Source organism: Hesperophylax consimilis, chromosome 4 (assembly GCF_061612785.1).
Source record: "Hesperophylax consimilis isolate HC1 chromosome 4, BYU_Hcon_1.0, whole genome shotgun sequence".
Classification (NCBI taxonomy): Eukaryota; Metazoa; Arthropoda; class Insecta; order Trichoptera; family Limnephilidae; genus Hesperophylax; species Hesperophylax consimilis.
The window spans coordinates 26,620,897-26,646,498 of NC_142839.1; the positions used below are offsets into that span (position 1 = coordinate 26,620,897).

General features: G+C 33.6%; 1 protein-coding gene across 1 annotated transcript in view; it reads right to left on the reverse strand.

Annotated features, from left to right (window-relative positions):
• The window catches only part of LOC149424476 (whirlin-like), a 309,865-nt gene that overhangs the window by 16,700 nt on the left and 267,563 nt on the right, over positions 1-25,602 (reverse strand). The window contains exons 5-9 of the mRNA XM_089631069.1: positions 18,834-19,079; positions 8,371-8,496; positions 6,933-7,111; positions 5,989-6,181; positions 1,520-1,624 (exon numbers count right to left, since the gene is read on the reverse strand). Of these exons, the coding sequence (XP_089487195.1) occupies positions 1,520-1,624; positions 5,989-6,181; positions 6,933-7,111; positions 8,371-8,496; positions 18,834-19,079 (849 nt within the window). The remainder of the gene's footprint in view (positions 1-1,519; positions 1,625-5,988; positions 6,182-6,932; positions 7,112-8,370; positions 8,497-18,833; positions 19,080-25,602) is intronic.

Sequence of the window (25,602 nt, forward strand, 5' to 3'; positions counted from 1 at the left end):
TAATACATCTTGTATATCTAGAAACAATATTTGTTGTTTGATCTGAATTCCATTATATTGATAATTCCTTATTCTTAAACAGATATATAATATTGTTAAAATCACCCCATCATCATAATATAGCTCTGACCATTACTGTATTAAAATATTATTAGTTGGAGTGGAATATTTGTATTTGTATTACGTCTAGTTCGTAGATCAAAGCTTTCAGTGGATCACCTGCATGTAATACATCTACTGCGTATAAATAAATAGCTGCTTTTCAGTTTATAAATAATCTAATGAAAAACTTTTAAGTACTCGGTCTATTTAATACCGAATTTTACTCTTTACAAAAAGATTGAGTAATAAAAACGTGCATATTATCAAAGTGTTTAAAAATAAATTTTTAAAAAATCTACTGAATGAAGCATTTAAAAAATTCATAAATAACGATTGACATGTTTGTATTTGGTACGAAAATCGTAACTGCAAAATCATGCGAATGTCTAAGTTATCTTAAAAGCTTTTTTTTTAATTTTCGATGTGACTACTCATTGCAATAGTGGAAAATTCTATTTACACTTTACAAAAATAAATTGAATAAGTTTAGTTTTTACCTTCAATTTTAAAGTCTAGTGAATAATTCAAGATGTACATAATGTAATATTGTTTTAGTTATATTTAAAAATAATGCTTTATTAAGAGGAAGGGCTACGCCACTTTTTCATACGAAGCTTTAATTTGGATTTGAGTAATTATTTTTTTTTATCAAAAGAAATTAACATGTGCTACTTTATTTATTTGTCATTCAAATTATTAAATAAAGGCCATTAAAGCAATAGACTTTTCACGATTTTATAGGCAGCTTTAGAAATTATTTCAGTTAATTAAAATTGTTTAAAAAAATATATGGTTTACTTTAGCTGCTACATAAATATAATTTTAATAATTTTTTTTTGAAAAATTAATTTTTGGTCTTAAATTTAAATTAAAAAGACCAATTTATATTTATGAAACACAAATTTTTGGTTTATAAAAATTTGGACACATTATCCTTTTTTTCCAGTTGTTTTATTTTATTATGTTAAATTTCAATCTATTTGCACAGTAGGTTGGGAAAAATTATTTTTTATTACTTACCATTAACTCACAAAAAGTTGTCAAAGCTACCTCTAAAATCATGAAAATTTAATTATTTAATGGCGTATATTTTAATTTTTTTTAAATAAATAAAGAAAACAGTACTCACCCGTACTGTATATTTTCTGTAACCATTGATCAAAAAAGAGTTATTCAATTTTGTTGGGTATTTCGGCCTTAAATCCAAATGAACGTTTTGCTTGAAAAGACGTTCCTCTTAACATATGAAATAATTTTGTGATTTTTTTTTAATTAAGTGTAATTATTTTTAATGATTTGCGAATCTACGAATATTAAAGATCGTCCTAGTACTAGTTAGAAGAATGTTTTGGAAAAGAATTGCTTTTCGAAAAACTTAAATTGTAAAGATCAGCGTTTAAATGTAAAAGAAACTTACTCGCACATGATGGTCTAAGGAAAAATCTCTTCTATAAACTAGTTCATCAAATCTGGAACGATCTTCGGGGGCGATAACTTCTCTCAACTCGGTCATCAGGGTAAACTAAAACATGGAAAGACAAAGTAAATGGGCAAGTAGAAAAGATAATTAGATGAGTCAATACACTACAATAAAGCTAGAATCTTTACGACGTAAGTGAAGCAGTCGTGCATAAAAATATGCGACGCGCGGCCCTGGTGTATTGGACGGACCTACGGTTGAATTTTCCTTATCAAATCTCTAAAATAAAGTGGGAATCTTAACGACATAAGTTATGACGTTGTTTAAAATAATAACATTGCCCTAGAAAATGGATCTGATCCGTGGGGTTTATTATACTAAAATCTCAAATGTTTCTAGAGGGATCCCCCAGGAAGTTACTAATTCATCGTCTAGAAAAATAAAATCCGGTGCTTCAGTATTATTTATTCCATTAAATTAACCCCAGACACCTGTATATAAATAAAATATTCTTTTGTTCCCCTCTCCTACTACATAAGTGATGAAGTCGTGTAAAAACGAATTCGACGCGCGGCCCTACATAATGGACGGACCTATGATCGACTTTGCCTTAGCAGATCTAGAATATCGATCTTTCCGTGGGGTTATTTTAAATACTTAATAAAAGAATCTGGTGCTTACCGCTAATTTTGTGGTTGAAAAATGTTTTTTGTGTTTTTTCATCCCGTTTTACTTAAAATATTTTAATGGTAAGGTCGTATTTTGATTAATTTTAAATATAAATAACTTACATCCGTATTGATCCTTTCAAAAACATTTGAGATTTTAGTATACCCATAATAATTCTGAATTTGAAATATGAGATCGACAAATATGATTGTATGTACAATGATTAGGTCCCAATGGTCAAGTCAAAGACTCTGTCCCGGTAAGACAAGTTCCTGTGTTCGATTACCAGTTGAGACGGTTATCTTTTCATTTTCTTTGACTTGTTCTGTTTCTTGTTTCTTTTAGATTTGTTAATATTATTTTCTTCTTCAGTGGTAGGTTACCTTTTTGTTTAAAAATAGTGACTTGCGACGTTCAATTTGATTGAGTTTGTGAAATTCATCGATGTTTTGTGTACATATTTCTGCAAAACGGTGAATATATCCAAATCCAAAATCCTTACTTAAACTAATTACATCTCCGTCATATCCAACGTTAAATGGGTTACATGCAGTGTAACCCTAAAACGTCGTCGGCTTTAATTTCCTGATGCAATTTCAGCTAAGGGTAATTGGTACACACGTGTAATTCTACCTGCCAACCTGTAGGATGAAGGAGGTATTTTATATTGGTATTTCTATATAACCTGTCATTACAGAAGCTTTACAATAACCAGCGCCAGCAACTATAAAACCCGCTCCCTAATTTCCGTGATACTCTAAACTCGAAAAACGAATTATATTTCTGATGACCATCGGATAATTTCCATAAGGACGCCTAGTTTTCCGTTCGATTAAATTTTATATTTAACGAATATCAAAGGGGCTTCGTTTCAATTCCTTCAAGCCCGTGAATGTCGTTTACTTTTAATCGAAAAATTCCCACGTAAACGTTGAGGATCGTGAGAACTATCGCAGCACAAAGAGAGAAATTTTATCAGGAAATTGTTTGCAAAGTCATTGCATTGCAATTAGTGGAAAACATTTTCAAGCGGAATATAAACCTCATTTCCATTAAAAAAATTGTATTAAATTATTTTTTTTAAATAAAGTAAATATATTTCAACAAAATATTGAATGTGGTGATACTTTTTCCAGCGACTGTTTTTCCATCATCATATTTCCAAAGTACAGGGTTTTCCAATAAGATGTGTTATTTTGATATTCAATGGTAAAAGATCAATGGTTTCGTTGCTTGTGTGGCACGTATTGCCATTTCGTTAAAATTAAATGTTGTCCAGATCAATACCATCCAATTCCGGCCATAAAAAATCATTGATCATCTCTCGATAGCGCAATCCATTCACCGTAACTGTTGCTCCAGCCTCATTTTCGAAAAAGTAAGGTCCAATTACTTTGCTGGACCATAAACCGCACCAAACAGTCACGCGTTGAAGATAAAGAGGCTTTTCAACAATAACTCTTGGGTTTTCCGAGCCCCAGATGCGACAATTTTGCTTGTTGACAAAGCCACCGAGGTGGAAATGGGCCTCATCACTCAAGATGATTTGCATTTGATTCACTCCAGTGAATTTTAACAATTTCAATGCGTTGTTGAAGCATGTATCGTTCAATTTTTATTAATGACGTAGTTTTTAATTGTCAAATGTCAAAAAAATTACAGCTTCAAAAGTAACATCTACCGAAATAGCGGGCTATTCAAAATAACACTTCTTATTGGAAAACCCTGTAGTTGAAGCAATAAAAAAAACTCCACAGTTGCCTCTAAATAGCCTTAATTCTCTAAAACTCTTGGATTACCCTGATATAATAAGGTTGATTCACTCACGTTCCTACCAAGGTAAGTATTGCACTGTATATTTTCTCCATAAATAGTTAAGTAATAACATAGATCACTGTAGAAATGTATTATAAGTTTGTACAGCGCCCTTGAGGTGTTTTTGCACAAAAACGGCGCTATACAAGTCATCCAAGTATTATTTATTATTATTATTATTATTAATAGATCAAGGTTCCCTAGTATGTATTATCGTGACAATTATACTATGGTTTGAGGCTACAATTCTGTTATTAACAAATAGATAACACACCATTGGTAACTGTTATGATATGTTAGCAGATGTTTTTAATATGCCTTTATTGAAGTAAAAAGCTTTTTTTATATTAAAACCACAATGGAGGAACTGAGGAAAATAATTTCCTTCAGGGCCTATTTCATCTTTGAGGGTGCTGTGTCGTGGCGCTTTTTAAGGAGTGTAAGGAGAGGAAGTTTTGGGAAGGAAAAGGGTATTAGGAGTGGGTAGGAATCTCGGGATCAGTGTGTTCAGGAGTGACGTATAAATACAGGGTTTTCCAATAAGAGGTGTTATTTTGATATTCAATCGTAAAAGATCAATGGTTTTGTTGTTTGTGTGGCCTGTAGCGCCGTCTTGTTGTCACACGTTGGAGATAGAGAAGCTTTTCAACAATAACTCTTGGGTTTTCCGATCCCCAGATACGACAATTTTGCTTGTTGACGAAGCCACCGAGCTGGAAACGGGCCTCATCACTCAAGATGATTTGTATTTGATTCACTCAAGTGAATTTTAATAATTTCAATGCGTTGTTGAAGCGTGTAAGGTTCCATTTTTATTAATGGCGTAGTTTCTACTTGTCAAATGTCAAAAAATGACAGCTTCAAAAGTAACATCTGCCGAAATACCGGGCTATTCAAAATAACTCCTCTTATTAGAAAATCCTGTATATCAATCCCGATGCGGCGCAAGGCGATGGGTCAATAGGCCAGTTGGAGAGGTCAAAGGGTCTCCACAAACCAGCCTCTTACGATCTGGCACGCCATGCGGGTGGTGGGCAAGGTGAACACACCTCACCCGATAAACCCAGGCACACCTGCTAAATCGTAGCCAAACCAAACGTAGCGAATCACTTAAAGCAGGGTACTCACCAAGAGTGTAGCACCGTGTAACGTGTAATGTAACTGATACTGTATCAATCTGCAAGTGGGTACGGCTCGTCCACGGTAACCGCGTATCCAGCTACGAGCTCCCGGGTCCGCCTTTAGTGCTCGCAGTAGGCTCGCGCCTACGTACTCACTTGATACAGTATCAGTTACGTTACACGTTACACGGCTAGATGAGTACCCTGCTTAAGATGACCCATGGCAGGGGTGTTGCGAACTGTAACGTACAACCGTAACCGTTGCAGACACAGTAAGCAGGTTCTAGTGGTGTGGACATTTATTGTAGGTTACAGTTTAGACACGAACTGTATCCTACAACCGTAACCGTTGCAGACACAGTAAGCAGGTTCTAGTGGTGTGGACATTTATTGTAGGTTACAGTTTAGACACGAACTGTATCCTACAACCGTAACCGTTGCAGACACAGTAAGCAGGTTCTAGTGGTGTGGACATTTATTGTAGGTTACAGTTTAGACACGAACTGTATCCTACAACCGTAACCGTTGCAGACACAGTAAGCAGGTTCTAGTGGTGTGGACATTTATTGTAGGTTACAGTTAAGTCACGAACTGTATCCTACAACCGTAACCGTTGCAGACACAGTAAGCAGGTTCTAGTGGTGTGGACATTTATTACACTCACGAGAAGTCCACACCAATGTCGAGTGTCGAATGTTGAACGTTCTTTGATTCGCAGCACTAAACTGACAGTCTCTCGCAGTAGGCATATAATACTAGCGGATTCGGAAGTTTTAGTTTAGTTAAAGAGCGTTGGAGGACAATTGGAGGTAAAAAAGGTTACGTTTTGTGTCTGTTATGTATGACAGTTTGAGTTAAAACCTTCTCCGTGGTGTTGAGCAGTTCGAGTAGCACGGTGACGAAGGCCTCCACGGTCATCTGGCGCCCGCTGTACTCGTCCATGTAATACATGAGCGTTGGGAACTCGCTGTTGGGCAGCAGCGAGCGCGCCTTTTCCTCCACCATCTGCGCGGCGGGGGAGCGGCGAGGCGCGCGGCACGACCCGGATCTGCTCCTAAACACACATTAAATTAACACTCATGTGATGCTATCGCCAAATGAAAAGGAGTTATTTTATTTAGTCATTGCTATCACCATAATGATTCCATGGTTTCATCGGATTCCATAACAAGTAAACAAAGGTGAAGAAATGGGGCCTGTCCAAGTCGAGAGTCGCAAATGACTTTGTTTGTGGATTTTCAGTTTCAGTTTATTTCAGTTTCAGCACTCTTTCAGTACATCAAATTAATCGTAATCCGGTTATAAATGGGATTGCAGCCCGTTTCCTGATAAGCTTTTAATAAATCCCTCATATTTATGCACCTGCATTTGTCTTGATAATATATAATGACGAAATGCGAAAATATTACGATTTTTAAGAACACGTGTTCCGACGTCGTGATGATACATTCCTCTTTTACTAAGAGTTTAACGGAAGAGGCCTGCAATTCCGTTTTTAACCTGATTATGAATAATTTGAAGAGATTCTAAATAAATTAGTAAAAATCATTTTTCTCGGTGTACTATTAGAAAAGCATTAAGAATAACAAGTTATATTTCAAAAGGTCTTTAATTTTCTTGTGGTCCTTTTTATTAAGCCATTTAGTGACGTTTTTTGTGAAGAAATACATATATTAGCTATTGCCTTGTCCTGTAATGGCAGTTTGTTGTATGTGCAAGGCGCTGTGTACAACATAATGATAGGTGTATAAGTTGGTAAGTTGTTAGGTGTATTTGTCTTTGGCCAGGAGTGGTTAGAATCTTACCCAGGTGGACTTAGGGGCTCCCACGCGTCGTGGTCGTAGGCCGTGCAGGAGTGGGGAACCTTGCCAACGTCCCTCACGAGGAGAGACATGCGCTTGTGGAACTTGAGCTGGTTGACGGCCTCGTCGTGGGTCACATCCAGGAAGGACTGCCCGTTGACTTCTAGGATCTGGTCTCCGATCTAAAGAAGAATTATACCGGGAATAATATTACTTACGAACTTGTGTAAACTTTTATTCACTAATAGCTGACGGGTAACCGGCGTTACTGGGGGTTATCCTTAGGATATAGACATATACCATCGAGGACTTTTCTGTAGGCCTTTTTAAGGTAATAAAAATTATTCAAAATTAATAAAAATGGGGAATCATCATTATAATTATTTATTTATTTATTCGCCTAAAAAGGCATTTACATAAAATTGATACATGATGCAGTGAACATAGAAGAATAAGAATAAAGAAAATAATAACAGTGTATAGATGTACAATTGTACAATTGTACAATCTATATTACAATATGGTATTATTGGTTGGGGAGGAACTTATAACAATATATTAAATCCACTTAAAATAGTTCAAAGATTGATAATTAAAGTAATATTGAAAAAACCATCCAAATTTTCTACTGAGATTCTCTTTTCAATATTCAATGTACCCACAATAGACAATATATATAAAAAAATATTCAATTCTACAAATTTATAAAGACATACAGTTAAATAACTTACAATTCAATTCATCAGCAAGATATTAAAAAACTATCAAAATCCCAAAACTTAATACAAAGCACACACAAAATACCTATCTCTATCTAGGTATAACATATTTTAACATCCTTCCATTATATCTAAAAAATATTGAAGATACTCAGGAATTTAAAATTAAATTAAAAAATTACCTAAAACTACTATAAAAGTCCATATCTTACTCTTATTATTATTTCCTTCAAATCTTGAAACTGTATTATTGATAAATCTTGCCTATTTCTTACTTATCCCTTTGGTTTTGCAAATATATTATTTACTTACTTACATGATTCCATATAATTGAGCTAGGATTCACTCACCAAACATAAGAGCCTCGTCTCTTTATGGTGAGGAAAAGCTATTATTATTTACCATATTTATTTATTATTATTTACCTTGATAACACTGTATAATATGTATAATTGTATATTTATTGTAAAAAACATACAAATATTAAATAAATTAAAAAAAAAAAATGTTATCCATTATTAAGTAGGTACAAAATAGATCTATAAATACACAAATATAAAACTGTGATTACAAGTATAACAAGAAAATAATAAAAATAATGTTAAAAAATAAGTGTCGACATCAGAAATCAAAAGTAAATAAAAACTAAATGAAAATTAATGTAGGTACTTTGACAAAAGTATTTGACCACGTTTGAAATATATAGTGAATAGGATACTTACCATCAGGCCTGCTCTATCAGCAACCGAGTCTTTGTCCACCCCGGTGATAAAAATACCTAGATTATACTCCAACCCTCCTCTAATCATTAATCCTAAGGACTGCCCTGGCTCTATACAAAGGTCCACCTGAAACACAAAAAAATATTTTCATAAAATACACATAAATACCTACGTACAAATAATTTTAATGTTTTTTTTTGTTTGCTTGTAAAAACATCAGCTATAATATTTTTAAAGGGTATGGTAAAATAGATACAATAACTGAACCAATAATAGGTTTTCACTCATGCCTAATTCGTGAATTATAAAAGAAAGAAAAACTTTACAATAGCTTATGAAGATGAAATTGTGGGAGGGAAGTGCGGGTACCCGGCGTTGCTAGGGGTTGTTCTTACGAGATAGACATATACCATTGCGGACGTTTTTGAAGGCATTTTCAAGATATACAATCCCGTAATACATTATTTTAATGTATCTGATAAGGTTTAGCCAGCTTTAGCAATGTAAGCGCCCGAATTTTTTTATTTTTTATTACAAAACATCGACATTTCTCTAGTTTAAAAGTGCTTAGGGCACAAACAGATAGACGTTTTTTGTCGTTTCATATAAAAATAATTATTAAAAAATTCACAAAGTTTCATATTTTTTTTTGCAAATTGCGGTCGGAATCTTTGGTTTGGTTATTTAACATGGTATGAAAAAATTTATCGTGTTTCTTTAAATGCTGCCTTAGACATTTGTTGAGACATATTTGATCTATTTTAAATATGTCATGCTTTATTATATATTTTCACATACGCCTATTAATTATAATTTTTGTTTAAATTATCAGTGTACTCCCTCTAACATTCGTGTTTACGTATCTCCCTTCCAAACTATCTTCTTTTTCTTTTTGGATGTTTACTACGAAGCCTTAATATTCCTAAACAAATGAAATTGGTGACCTGAAGTATCTTTGTTTGTGTTTTTTCATAATGTTTCAATAAATCTATTATACATCCATTAAAAAATGTGGAATCATGGTGAAAAAAATAATGCTCTCATCGTACCTCATTTTACTTAAATCCATTCAACCGTTTCTACAGAAATTGGAAAAGCTTGAAGGGGACCCTTTTCATAGAAAATATTCCACAAAATTTCACGCTCCTCTAATGCAAGATTATGCAAACAAAGGTAACTAGTAAAGTAGTCCCAGAGAGAGCTCGTACACACGCCATCGACGAGTGTATTTTTCCTTCCCACATGTCTTGTATGAAAACGAAAAAGACAGAAGATACTAGAACGATGACGTCACGTCAAAATTTCCCCCGAATTCGGAAGTTTCGTAACTCACTTAATTATGAGCTATATATTTTACATAACATTTAATGATTTATACAATTCGTCCAAAGAAATGCCACTATTTTAATGACGATTCTGTTTTAAATTTTTCTTCAGGCAGGTAGGTACAATACAAACTCGATCAAAGTTAGCCATCTAGTCAAAGTAAGGCTTGCTTGAATAATAACGTGGAATAATTTTAAGAACCAAATTACCATTTTTTTAAGTTTGTTATACGAGTAGTTAAGCGCACTTGAAGTGAAATGACACTAAACTGCGCTATATAAATGCCATGTTATTAATATTATTATACAGCAGATTTTCGAAAACGCGAATCAATCAATTGTCTAGTTAAAAATAGCCATCTAGTCAAAGTAAGGCTTGTTTGGCTATCAAAGCGGGTGCAGCAGATTTTCGAAAACGCAAATCGGTCAACTACTCTGAGAAAAATGAGTACTGTAATTTCACATCACTCACATCACATTTCACATCACTCGCCACAGCGGTGGTGTGTGGACGTATACGTAAATACTTTCGTCTTTACAATATTAGAGTATTGTTACACCGTTACTAGTATTTTGCCGCGAGTGAGGTGACTGCGGTCACTAAACCCAACCCATTATGAACGTGCTACAAATAATAGAACATATTAAACTAGAAATCTCAAATATTTCTACCAAACAGGACTCCAAGGCCAAAACTAATCTGGAAACAAACATCAAACTTCTAGAAGAAAAATGGATGCACGAAAAAACTTCATTTCAAAACGAGATTGTTTCTCTGCAAACCAAACTTATAGAAAAATTAGAAAAAAAAATTGAAAATTCAAGTTTTATGGAAAAAAAACCTATGCAAGTCGACTAAAAGAAATCCCGGAATCGAAATATTCATTGATTATTAAAAGTGAAAATTCAAATATGACATCAGACGCAATAAAAGAACAAATTGTCAAAAAAATAAAAATAGCAAATTTAGGCATTGCAGTAAATGGAGTTCGTAAAGCCGCCCAAAATAAACTGATAATATCTTGCCCTACTAAAGTCCACGCAGAAAAATTGACGGATGAAATTAACAAAACGCTCAAAAAAAATATGGTTGCGGAAGAACTAAAAAAGAAAAACCCAAAAATTTTCATAAGAAATCTACAGGCAGATTTGACAGAAGAAGACATAATCGAGGCTTTAAAAACCCAAAATGAAGGTATCAAAGATATAATGGAAAATGATACAAAAAACACTGTAAAACTAATAAAAATGTTTAAACCTAAAGTACAAAATGGACTCACGAACTATATACTAGAAACCAGCGGAGCACTGAGGTCCTACCTCATCGAAAAGGAAAAAATCAATATAGGATTCAGCAGAGTACGAGTGGAAGATGCCAACCCCCTGACGCAGTGCTACCACTGCTTGAAATTTGGACACACTGCACTGAAATGTTTGAGCAAAGACAAAAGCGCGACCTGCTTACATTGTGCTAAGGATCACGAATGGAAGGAATGCCCAAACAAAAACTCGGAAGAAACATGTAGCAACTGTATTTACCAAAACAATACTTTTAAGATGACCCTTAACACTAATCATAAAGCAAACAACACAAACTGCACTTACTTTAAAAAGATGATGCATATCGCGCAAAGTCGCATAGACTATGATTAGGTATGTTTATATGTATTATTATTCTAAAAAATCAATGCTTCTAACCAAAACTTTATTTAAATACTTAACATCTTCTTCTGATAAGCACAATAATGTATATCTTTTACTTCTGAAATATGAGTATCTCATATCTTTGATATTTTTTTCTTCTTTAAATATATTATATTCTAATTTATTGTCCGGTATCTATAGTGTTAACACGGGAGTATTGAAATGTATATTGATGTTAGTTTATCCTAGGTATACTCATACATGTAGAAAAAATATTTATTGTTGTCAATTATTTAACCAAAAACTTTCTGAACAAAGCAAAAATCTAACTAGGAATATATTGGTAATGTTTACTTCCGTAAAAATATTTATACAATTTATTTGCCTTGATAAATCTTCACACTTGTTTACATACTATTGCCGCCTGTTAAAATATTATTCAATATGGGTGATTTGAACGTAGATTTTGACACCTCAGAAATCGCTTATGAACGCACACAAAGTTTTGAGAACTGGATTATCAAAAAACATTTTTCGGGAAATAATAATTTAACTGCAATCAACTTAAATATTCGATCCTTATCAAAATATTGGGATACGTTTCTTGTCGTTATCTCTAGCTCTCTAAGTAATATTGATATAATCACGCTTTGTGAAACGTCGATTAATGAAAATGATATACATCTATACAAAATATTGGGTTTCACTTCTCATTACTTTTGTCGAAAAAACAAATCGGGAGGCGGGATTATTTTATATGTGAAAGATCACCTAACGTTTGAACAAATTAACATAATGCCAACTAAATTTGAATGTGTCTACGGAACTATTTCTGTCAAAAAACATAAACGTCTACATATATTGGCAATATACAGACCACCTAATTCAAATAAAAAAATATTTCTCGAAGAGCTAGATGTAATATTGGGAAATATTGAAATTAAAGAATCCGTTATGGTACTTGGGGATACGAACATAAACTTATTAAATTATCAGGAACCAATTGTAATGCAATATGAAAACATTATGGCTAAATTTGGATTTTTAAAATGTATTAATGACGTGACCCGTGAAGCCATACTGACTAACTATGTAACGGCTACATGTCTAGACCATATCTATGTAAGAGAGAGAGAGACAAATGAAATCAGCTCATGTGTATGTGAAACTATAATAGCGGATCACTACCTTATTGCAACAACGATGCGTTTCTCTACCTATGAGGCAGGTACCACCAATAAATCGCACCATACAAAATATACTGTAATATCGGAAAAAAAAGTCGACCTACTTATTGAAATCACTGATTGGAATGAAATACTTAACATAACGGAACCTTACTTAATTTATGAAGAAATTAAATCGAAATTCAAATATATTTACGAAAAAAGTACTGAAACAAAATCAAATACAAATAAACAGCGTAATAACCAAAAGGGCTGGATAAATTATAATCTCATTGAAAATATACAACTACGTGACACATTATGGAGGAAATGGAAAAACACGCCTAACAATAAAATATATGAAATCGAATTCAAGAAATACAGAAATAAACTAAATAAAAAAATATTAAACACAAAAAAAATATACTATAATAACAAATTTAAACATTGTTTCAAGGACATTAAAAAAACATGGAATGAAGTAAATCAAGTATTGGGTAGGAAAAATAAATCCGATTGTGATGAAGTAATATCTAAATATTTCTTAAATTCCCAAACTGCGGATGTGGTGGCAGAAAACTTTGCAAAATTCTTTGACGACGGTGTAAATCAGTTATTGCACGAATGCAATGTTCGAGCGTCTGAGTTGAAGCAAGAACATTTGCAACATTCAATGTACCTACCAAGAGCTAATACAGAACAAACTAAATTCATTATCGGAAGAATGAAAAATTCAAAGACACCGGGCGTGGATCTAATTCGCATGTATGATCTAAAAAAACATGTTAAATTATTTAGTCCTATAATTACTCACCTAATTAACAGAATTATTGACACAAGTCACATTCCAGCTGAACTAAAATGCAGCATCATAAGGCCCATTTTTAAAAATGGAGATCACACCGTAATAAATAATTATAGGCCTATTTCCTTATTACCCGCATTAGAAAAAATATTGGAAAAATATATATCTATAAATTTGGATAAATATTTAAATAATTTGGGCATTATTGATGAATGTCAGTATGGCTTTCAAAAACAAAAAAGCTGTGATAAACTGCTCGAAAAATTTTCCAATTATATAAATTCAGAGCTTAACTCAAAAAAACATGTACTAGTATTATTTATTGATTTCTCAAAAGCTTTCGATACACTCAGCCATACACAATTAATCAAGGTACTCGAAATCATAGGAATCCGTGGTAAACTCCTATCATTTTTCAAAAACTATTTAACAAATAGAAAAATGTATGTAAAGATTTTGAATGTAATGAGTAATTTTAGATTTATTAAGTCAGGGGTGCCACAAGGGTCAATTTTAGGACCAAAATTATACATTATATATGTAATTGCCATGTCTAAACTTTTTAAAATAGCCCGTAGATTTATTTTTGCTGATGATACTGCACTAGTTGTCTCTAATGAAAACCCTGAAATAGCTATTCAAGAATTACAAATTGACTTTAACGAGCTACTTAAATGGTCTCATGATGTAGGATTAATTATTAATGTCAAAAAAACTAAATGCATGTATATAAGATCACCGAGCTTGAAAATGTGGAACTTACCTAAAATAACTGCACATAATTTTGATTGTATACATAAAAAAAATGGATAATATTTGCTGCTGTGAAAAAATTGATTTTGCAAACGAATATACTTACCTTGGCATAATCGTAGACAATAACTTTAAATGGGACAAAAGTGTGATCAAAATTTGTAACCAGCTCCGATGTTTGGCGAGTAATTTTTATAAATTAATATTTGTATTGCCTCGATGTACTCTCAAACTTATATATCATTCTATGGTCGAATCAATACTTAGATATGGAATTCGAACTTGGGGACACTCGAGTAATGTTAATATTAAATACATTCAAAATCTACAAACTGCTATAATTAAAAAAATTGTTAAACCTAGCATTTACAAACAAAGAAACAATTTAAAATTACTGTATGGCTCCGAGGGCCTACTCCCAATTAAAGGGCTTCTCTGGTTTATTATAATTATGGATAATGCGGGAGAAAATGCGTACAAAAAGCCATTGGTGCATAGTCACAAAACAAGATTTACTGAAAAAAAAGGCCTAAAAATTCCACTAATATCAAATAAGTATGGTAGCAGAACACTTGACTATTTGATACCTGTGATTTATAACAAATTTAAGGAAAACTTTAACTTGAAAAATAATGAGGAACCTTGCCCTAAACTGACAAAAAAGTGGTTAGTAAATGAACAAAACGTTTATCTATCCTAAACATTATATTTGGTATTAATATTTAAACTTAAGCTAATGTGTATTATGTTATAACATTAAATGGTAGAACCTACAGACAAGCTGATTGTCACAGCTTTGTGGGACTACCCATATCTTATATTGTATTACATGTAATTATATTAAATTTAATAAATAAAAAAATAAATAAAAAAATAAAAAAATATAAGGAATTTCTTCGAATTATTGGTAATCAGGTTGAAAACGGGATTGCAAGCCCTTAACGAATGAATTACTAGGTTTTCTGACAAACTTTTAGTAAAAACCAATATATCATCACGACGTTGGAACACGTGTTCATAAATATCCTAATGTTTTCGCATTTCGTCATTATATATTATCAAGGCAAATGTTCCTATTTATTAAGAATTTACTAAAAGTTTATCAAGAAACGGCCTGCGATCCCGTTTGTAACCGTATTCCAATAATTTGAAGTGATTCTTAATAAATTAGCAACACTCATTATTCTCCGTGTATCTATTCAAAGTTAGCCATCTGGTCAAAGTGCGGTCAAAGGCTTCCTTGAATGTTTGCTTTTAAAGTGGACGCAGCAGATTGTCGAAACCGGAAACAACGTACAAACAAATTTACAAATGGTCGAGTTAAAACGGGGATTCACCACCCTCAGCCAACACAATAACTTTTCCTGATTTTAAAGACCGCGCTTTTAAAGATTTATTTATCTATTTATATTTTAAATGCATATTTACAGAATAAAAAATTCCAATAACAAAGATCCATTATACAAATACACAATAATAATTGCCTAATTAGCGATTTAAATTTATTAATGCTCAGGTGGAAAATGTCGATGTCAGAGGCTAGTGAGTTTAGAAGGACTGGTAAGTTAGTCCTACATCTCGGAAGAATGAATGGTTTGTGCCTACGCTCTCTTGCAAAGTTATCAGAGACGTAAAATAAAATTTTATTCAAAATTTCTGGATTGTTGATGTGACCGTTCAACAAGTTATAGGCCATCATTAGCAACCCAGCTTTCCGCCTGTTGACAAGACTATCGATACCCAGCATTCCGGAAAGGAAGGCTGATGGGTATAACCAGGGATAGTACTCGAAGTCTCTAAGATAAAGATAACGTAGAAACTTCTTTTGTACTTTCTCCACCATTGAAGTGTACGTAGCCTCCCCGGGTCCCCATATTATTGAGTCACTTTCCAAAATATTACGTACTAGGCTAAAATATAGCAAGCGAACCACGGCAGAGCTGCAGAAATGCCTGAAGTTGGCGAGATGTGCTAAGTCACGTGACTAAATAATGACAAAAACTGATAATCATGAAGTATTCAAATAAAATTGTCCATTAACTCCTGATGAAGCTAATATTGTTCAAGAAGCATGTAGATTTTTAATAAAATGTATGTATTTATGAGAAAACGTCATTCCAATACCGTATCTAAAATAATTCACTAGGGCAATTCTGCTTAAATATACTACTAGCCCTGTATCGAATCACCCAGTATTTCTCTTGGGAATTTCAAATATTTAAGATGATTTATATTCTATAGAGCGGTGATCGCGAACCTGTGCCACGTTCTCGAACTTTGCCCAGCGACACGATATTCGAACTATGCCCGGTGACACGATATTCGAACTATGCCCGCGCGTCGCAAGTCACACAGTTCAAGCATTGTTTAATAATTCTAATAAAATCTCGATTATAACCGTTTTGCGCTTGGGCAGTGACAAACAAACCTTACTCATCTGCTACTGCATATCGTTAATAATTATTACACTTTACCGCCATCGCACGGCCATACTATGTTAAAATAAAGCTACATAGTTGTATTACAAAACTATGTATACATGGGCATAGTCTAGCGAAGATACTATCATATATTACTCGATCATTGACATTTCATCTGTCTATAAATTCGTTTGTTATATTCCGGTTCCGGTTAAAGATGGTGGGTTTTTTTGGATACCACCTTTTTTCCCGCCAGATTTTGCAAGATCTTCACCAGCCAGAAGAAATTTTGAAAAAAAGATTGGAGATGGGTGAAATTGGAAAAATAATTGTATTATTCCTCATTTGAAATTAAAAAAAAATGGTGGTCACGTTTTTTTTACATTAGTTCCACACAGGTGGCCCTGAAGAAAAATAATCCCTCAGGGCCTTTGTCATCTTTGGGGATTCTGTATGGATGGTATTGTATATGGATATTTTCAGGTGCCAAGCGTTTTGTTACTGTCACTCCACGGTTACTCCTCTATAACAACTTTAATATTGTTTATGCGCAATTGCTTTGTGTTTTATTTTTATTTTTATATACTCATTGGTTTTACTTTCTTTATCTTATGGCATGATCGCAATGCATTTATTATTTCATTTGTTTGTTTTATTATTTTTTATTCATTTATTGTGTATATTGGCTTTTTACACCGTTTTTGCCCGTTCTTTACACTGTTTATTTATGCACATTCTTCCTTTTACTTTTGAATTTGGGCCTTATTTATTAGGAACGCATTGATAATGATAATACTGTTTCTTTTTGCGTTTTTATCTCTTTAATACTATGTTAATCTTTTTTCCCTTTTCTATTATGAACGGTCAATTTGTTGTTGATTACAACTTATTTTCTATGTTTGTTATTTGTCTTTTTATTTGTTAATAACAAACTGGTTTATGATTAGGTTGTCGAACTGAACTCTATCGTACTGTGTTGTTCATTTCCCCACCATGAGGGCGGAGAGACCCTGTTCCTGCATCCAGTAAGGTGACATTAATCCGGTGCGGCTGTCCCACGAACTACGGGTGCCTCCCCCGGCATCATGAGCGGGCCTGGGGAATGTTTGCGCGAGCCCGGTCCCCTTCCGTCCTGCCTCCGGTGACCTGAGGCTCACTTCATTCCCTAGGGTCTTTGGGAGTATCTCCCCCCCCCATTTACATTTGGGATCGTTGTGGCCAGGCCGCTCGCCACGCTCATTCTTGCCGGGACTGCCCCGTGATAGTGGGGTAAACTGCCCTCGATACGCGGCTTGTATATTTTTATGTTTCAATCATACTTCCACTTGTAAATATTGTTTTCCTTATTTATTCTTTAATTTTAGATGCCAAACCACCAGGCGAACACATTTCAGACGTGTTCTTATTTACTATTAATGTAAGTATGCATACATTATTTCGTACTAACAATCATGCATGCAGGGACATTGGAGGGTCTAAAATTGTTTTAAAATAAATTTAGCTTCTTTTTACAAAAAAAGTTAGAGTCCTGACGTGTGCGGCTAAGGAGGTTAAACAATCAGTTTCCTCACACAGCCGTTGGGAAAGGGTGGGTCCCCTCCAATGTATGGATGGTCATTTTAGAAAAAGCATGTAGAGGATATTCTGGAAAGGAAAAATGTATGAGGGGTGGGTAGCAATCTAGGGATTAGTGTGTCCGGACGTATAAATCCATCCTTCCCACTGCGGTACAAGGCGATGCTCCGAGAGAGTCCTGTTGAAGAGGTGAAAAGGTCTCCCCGAACCAGGCTCTCACGATCTGATATGCTACGCAGCTGGTGGGTAGGCGGATCTTGAACACACCTCACCCGATGAACCCGGTAACCCCTACTAATTCTTGAGGTGATCTATGGCAGAGGTGTTGTTTATCCAATAAATGGTTCTCAGGGACGGTACCCATTTAAAAGAATTCTAATTCACCTCCCAAATTGAGAAGACTTCTACCAACAAGCATTTCCAGTGTTGAATATTCCTCTCAAATTGTAAATACTCGTAGATAAGTCAAGTATTATTGTCTATTGACTCTTATGACTCCATTGAGCTTAATGCTCGACCTAGATGTTTAGTTATGTATCACTAATATCATTGTGACTTAAACGGGGCTTACCTACACAATAACCTACACAATGTACCTACACACTGACCGCTTTCATAATGTAAAAGCATTGTCCACTCTATCGCAGCTGGTGATATTGTCTCTGTTGGACTGAATCAGTGATATTGGAAATGTCCTTGGACATTTGATTTAATATCTCGTGATAGTAGACAATTTATATCTCAGGAGGATAGTCTAATATAATTATCTACTTACTCTTCTAATGCTCCTGTCCTTACTGCTCGACCTAGAGCCCGGCAGCGCGGGGTATCGCTGCGCGGCGACGAGGGGCGGGGGCGCGGTGGGCACCTGCGCGGGGGCGGCGCGCTGGTACTCGAGCGGCGGGGACACGGGCCGCCCCTGTCGGTCCATCCAGGAGCAGGTCTGACGCTGCGCCCCCGTGCCGCAGCCGCCAGTGGGACTGCGCACCGTCATGCTGAGCTGGCGGCAGGACTTGAGCATCTGGAAGAAGGCGAAACGAGTTAATGTATGATTTATTGTGATATTCATTATTCAGTGTGAAATAGAAAAAGACACAAAAATTACGCTACGGTTAAGACTCTTATTCGGAACCTTTCCTCTTTAAGGAAGGAACGCATATGAGGAACAGATAAAAAAGCACAATTCTTATGAAGAAGCAGTTTTAAATAAGTGTGCAAAAGGCGATGCACTGTGAAGTAATGCAAAATTATGTTTTTACTTTGAAAACTTTAAAAGTTCGGTTAGAAATATTATAGACGCTTTAATTAAATACTGCGAGCAGAACACATCTTGGACTGCAAAATTAGAGCCCATTTTTTATTTTTCCTGTCATTTTACAAGACAAAAAAAAGTATCTGGCCTATAAAAGCTACTTTAAAGTGCAAAATCTTCTACTTGCGAACGTTTTTTAGATATGGTTTTGTTGCACAATGTAGCAAATGAAGTTCTTTGGAAAATAATCAGAAAGCATTTCAATATTTGTTGCTGAACGCCACAAAATAAAATGTAACACGCACTTTTTTTACATAAATCAATACAATCATCCATCTACATAAGGAGTGTTATTTTTGGTGGTCGGATTCCGAATATTACACGACTAAGAATTGAACCCAGGACCTTTTCGTTGCCGGGGAAGTGCTCTAAACACTTAGCTAATTAGCTAAACTTAGCTTATTAATTAACCTATCAACTTACGTCATTCTTAACTGTATCATACTTCGTCTGAGATCTATCAACACTGTATTTATTTTCTTATGGCATATCTATAATTGCAAGATTCTACGCAAACTAAAGAAAATTAAGTTAGTGTTAAAAATGATTATTCGACCATATGAATTATCTCAGTGGTCAGAGCACTTCCCCGGTAAGGAAGAAGAGAGTCCTGGATTCAATTCCTAGATGATACTGAATCTTTTTCCGTCTTTTCTGTTTCACATCTTCGAAGTCGTTAAAATATGAGTAGTCTTCAGTAATCAAAAATAAATCTTTTTACTAATAAACTGTTTATCTATGTTTTATTTATTCCTTATTAGATTTTTTTTTTGCATTATTAGTCTGTGTTTTATAAGAGAAATTTGCAACTCGCAGCAGTCAAAATATCCACTTTTGTACGACTAAGTATGTAAATATCGATAAGATAAGATTGACAACAACAACAATACGGAGAGTGCACACGCATTATTTTTATCCTAACAAAATCATCTAAAGCAGTCATAAAAAGTATTAAATTTAAAGTGTTTCACCTAATTATATTAAATTAACACTGGCTTAAAGTTTACTAATTGTCAGAAAAGTATATAGTGCATTAAAAGTGTTTAAAACAAGGATTAGTGTAATCAAGTGACAGTTGCTATAAGCCCCCCGCGCCCGCATCTACACCGCCCGCGCCGCCAGCGGTAGTACTTACACGCCCTACCAAAAATCCAGGGGTTCACAACTGTTTAAAAAAAAAAAAAAATAACAATGGCTCTGAGTGATAAAGCTTCGCAGTACATTACCAAAGTAAATGCGATAATCAGTGGATTGATCTCAATCGTTCATGAGCCTAGCAATAAATTCTCTAAGGAAAATATCGTAAAAATAATACCAAAAACAACCGAACTTATGGCTACGATTGCAGAATTGGTAGTCGATTTTGGAGTAATGCAAGGAGAATTAAATTCAATGAAAAATAATACGCAACTCAGCAGGACCAACCCGATTGACATTAATATGGGTGATATTGTCACCGAAATGGAAGATAGGGCCATCAGATCTAACAACGTCATATTATATAACGTTCCCGAGAGCTTTTCTGATGAAAAGGCAGTCATCATTACGGAAGATAGAGACAAAGTTTCTTCGGCTATAAAAGCTATCGACCCGTCATTAGATCTAATCAACGTCAAAGTATTCCGACTGGGTGCCAAGAAAATTGCCAACAAAAATCATCCAATTAAATTGGAATTTACAAACAATATCGCACCGAGAACTCTCCTACGTAATAGCACCAAATTTAAAGACGGAATCAAAGCAAGTAATGACTTAACCATCCTCCAAAGGAATCAATTGGTGGAGCTTAGAAAGCAGTTATTGTTCCGTCAAGAGAATGGTGAACCAAACCTTACCATAAAGTACATAAACTCCAAACCAACTATTGTTACAACCCTTCCAAAAAACGACACAATGTAAACAAACTGAAGTGCTATTACCAAAATGTCAGAGGCATGAAAACTAAACTTAAGGACTTTAAAATACATGCCCCAACACTGCCACATGACATCCTCATTCTTACGGAAACCTGGCTGGAACCATCCATCAACTCTGCTGAGCTTGGTCTACCCCACCATCATATTTACCGGTCTGACAGAAGTCAACAAACCAGCGCTAAATCTAGAGGCGGTGGCGTCATGATAGCTGTCAACAAGATACATCCTTCAAAACTTCTGAAAACCAAAAATTCTAATGTGGAACAAGTTTACATTTTACTAAACGGCAAAAATCAAAAAAATATCATAGGCAGTGTTTATATTCCGCCATCATCAGATATAAGTGTATACAAAAGTCATTTCGAGGATATTGAACAACTGTCGTTTAAATTTCCAAATAGTAAAATCACTATCATCGGTGATTACAATTTACCAAAAATCAACTGGGGTACCCGCGACAATTCTACATTATCTCAAAACTCTAGCTTAACTGACACAGAAAAAGAAATAGTTGAATTATGTGATTTCCTTAACCTAGTTCAATTAAACAATGTAAAAAATGACAATAATAGATTACTAGATCTTGTTCTTTGTACCGACTTGTCAACTGCGGTTGGAAAGTCACTCGATTCAGTTCTTCCCCCTGATTCTCATCACCCACCTTTAGATATTACTGTATTATGTAACCCTATAAAATGCCAAATTAAAAACCAGACACAATATCCTAACTTTAATAAAGCCAATTATGTTGCAATACGCGATTATCTTTATAACACTGACTGGTCTATACTAGAAGGAGGTAATCTCGATGAGAATATTAAAGCCTTTTACGATCATCTATATAAAACCATAGAAAACTTTGTCCCAATTAGTTATAAACTATCTTCAAATTTCCCTCGCTGGTTTAGCAAGGACCTCATTAACATAGTAATTGAGAAGAAAAAAGCGCATAAAATTTACAAAGAAACAACAAATCTTTCTGATTTTATAATTTTCAGCAAGCTGCGAAAAGATTGTAATAAATTATCAAACATTTGTTATAATAATTACATTAAGAATGTGGAATTTTCGATTGGTAACAATGTAAAATATTTTTTCAACTATTGTAAAGCTCAAAATAACAACAACCTTGGCATACCTGAAACTATGCACTATAAACTGAAAACTTCCTGTAAAATCAAAGATATTGTCAATTTGTTTGCAGATTTTTTCAAGGATGTATATGAAACAGATATCCCTGATGAAGACATTCCGAACTTTGAGTCCGATATAAATTTACAACTATCTCAGATACATATTGAGATTAAAGAAATTGCAGCATGTATCAAACTACTGGAACCTAAATCGTGCTCAGGGCCAGATAAAATTCCCCCCGTATTTCTAAAAAACTGTGGGAGTAGTGTCTCTTACCCTCTGTACCTACTATTTAATCAATCACTTTTAACAGGCAAGTTCCCACAAATATGGAAAAATAGCTTTCTCACTCCTATATTCAAAAGCGGAGACAAGTCTTTAGTTGAAAATTACAGACCAATATGCATACAATCGTCAATACCAAAAATTTTTGAAAAGTTAATTCTCCAAAAAATATGTTCTTGCATAAAATTTAATATCTCATCATTTCAACATGGTTTTATCTCTGGACGATCTACCTTAACTAACCTTACACTGTATGAACATTTTATCTCTGGTGCTCTTGCTAATAGAGAACAAGTTGATTCAATTTACACGGATTTTAGTAAAGCCTTTGATAAGGTTTGCATTAAAATTCTTATAAATAAATTGTCTAAATTAGGAATAAGTGGTAATTTATTATGTTGGATTAAGAATTATTTATCAAAACGTGTACTAACTGTCTGTATTAAAGAACACTTATCTTACGAATTTGAAGCCACTAGTGGTGTGCCTCAGGGTTCGCACCTTGGTCCAATATTGTTTATACTATTCATAAACGATGTCACTTCCATATTCACTGATGTTAACATATTATTATTTGCCGATGACATGAAAATATATAAAATCATAAAAAATATATACGACTGCTTGTCCCTCCAATCCAATTTTATAAAATTCGTAGAATGGTGTACCATTAACAAACTTACACTTAATATAAAAAAATGTCAAATCATGAGTTTCTTTAGAATTAAAAACCCTATCAAATATAGTTACTCTTTTAACAATCACAGTTTATTGTCAGTACCTGTAATAAGGGACCTTGGAATAACCTTCGACTCTAAACTACTATTTACCAATCACATTGATATAATAACGGGTAAAGCAATGAAAATTCTGGGCTTCATTGTAAGAATTTGTAAAGATTTTAAAAATATCCAAACATTTAAAATACTATATACAACTCTGGTTAGGAGTCATTTAGAATACAATTCCCCCATATGGAACCCTTTCTACAAAAGCCATGCAAACTCCATTGAAAGAATCCAACGCAAATTTCTCAGATCAATTAATTTCAAATTAGGTATTCCTGCGGTTGACATAAACTATGAATCTTTATTACAAAAAATGAGACTCTTATCGTTAAAAGATAGAAGAATACTCAATGATCTTATTTTCTTATTTAAAATAAACAATAACTGGTTTGACTCCCCTGAATTGGTCTCATTAATAAATTACCATGTACCTAGTAGACCGACTCGACTCAAAACACCTTTTCACTGTGACAATACTATGACGAACGCAGAACAAAACTCAACCATCAATCGCTTGCATATTTTAGGCAATGAATATGCTAATATTGATCACGCTGCCGGTAATCTGTCTTCATACAAAAGATGCGTTAAACTAAATTTGTTTGCTAGTACCACGTAAATACATCATGTAAACATAATATGCCTACCAGTACTTCTAAAACTATTAATGCACTTGAAATCATAAATACTTGTAAAATTTATCATATCGGTTAACATAATCCAGGATTTATTACTTTTTATATTTAAATCATTGTCGGTACCTTGAGATAGGTATCTTATTGGTACATTTTATTGTTTTATTTCAATCTTTAAATTTTTATTTTTATTTATACTTTTTCCTAATAAATTATGGTTTGTACTTTAATACTTTATATTTTAAACTATTCACTTTACAATTTACTTTTATACATTATAGTTTTTATACACTACTTATTACCTTACTTTTTACCTATTTTCTTAAATTTTACTAACATTTATACTGTTATTCTTCATGTTGTTGTACTATTATAAGTATGTCAATTATGTTAATGGCACGTGTTGTGCCGTATATGTGTAAATAAATAAATAAATAAATACCCGTAGTTAAAAATACACTAAAGAGTTATATGAAAATGAAATCCTTTATATACATCAATAATAATCTACATGTTTCAAAGCCAATGGCTTCTTCGCCAGGATAAGATTTTGTAAAGCTTCCGGAGCATCTTGGCCGAAGGCTTGGAATAAACTCCCTCCGGAAGTAAGATCCATAACAAGTCCAACAGAATTCAAATCTAAACTAAAAACTTACCTTTTTAAGCTGTTATACCCTTAAATTAAATATAATATTTCTGAGAGAAAGTCCAATCATATCCAATTTGCTAATTATGTCCTAAATCCTGTATCTAAATTTTACTAATAAACAATTAGTTAATGTTAACCAAGTGTTAATCTGAAGTGACCTACCAGGTAAGTATGGTACTGTATATTATCTCCATATATAGTTAGTAGATCATTGAAAAAGTGTATTATATAATTGTACAGCGCTGTTTAGGTGAATTTGCACAAAAACGGCGCTATATAAATCATCCAAATATTATTATTATTTAAGTGAAAATTAACAAAATTACGAAGTATTTCATTTTCATATAATTAAAATTACGCCACAAAGTAATTTTGAAACTATTGAAGAAGTAACCTAAAGAGTTACTTCTTCAAACTATAGGTAGATACTATCACTGTTGTGTATATGTTTTTATATTTTTCAAAACAAATTGTTATTTTTTATTGTTATCACTGTTGTCATTAAGTAAAATAAGTTTTTATCTTTTTTGATATTTTTTATGTGAAAAGTTGCCATCGACAAACTACTGAAAAGTAGTTTATTGGAACTGTTCTGTTTTTTTTCTGTATTTTATTTTATTATTTACTGTAAAATATATTTTTGTCTTGCTTTCTAGTGTTTTTAATCTGTCTCTTACCAAACTGAAATAAAACAATGTGAAAAAACCACAAAAGAAAGTAATAAATAGTAGTGCACAGCGTTGAGTAATTTTGTTTGGTTAACAAGCCACACTTCTGTAACACTTTTTGTAACACCATTTGGATTGATTGATTATGCACTAAAAT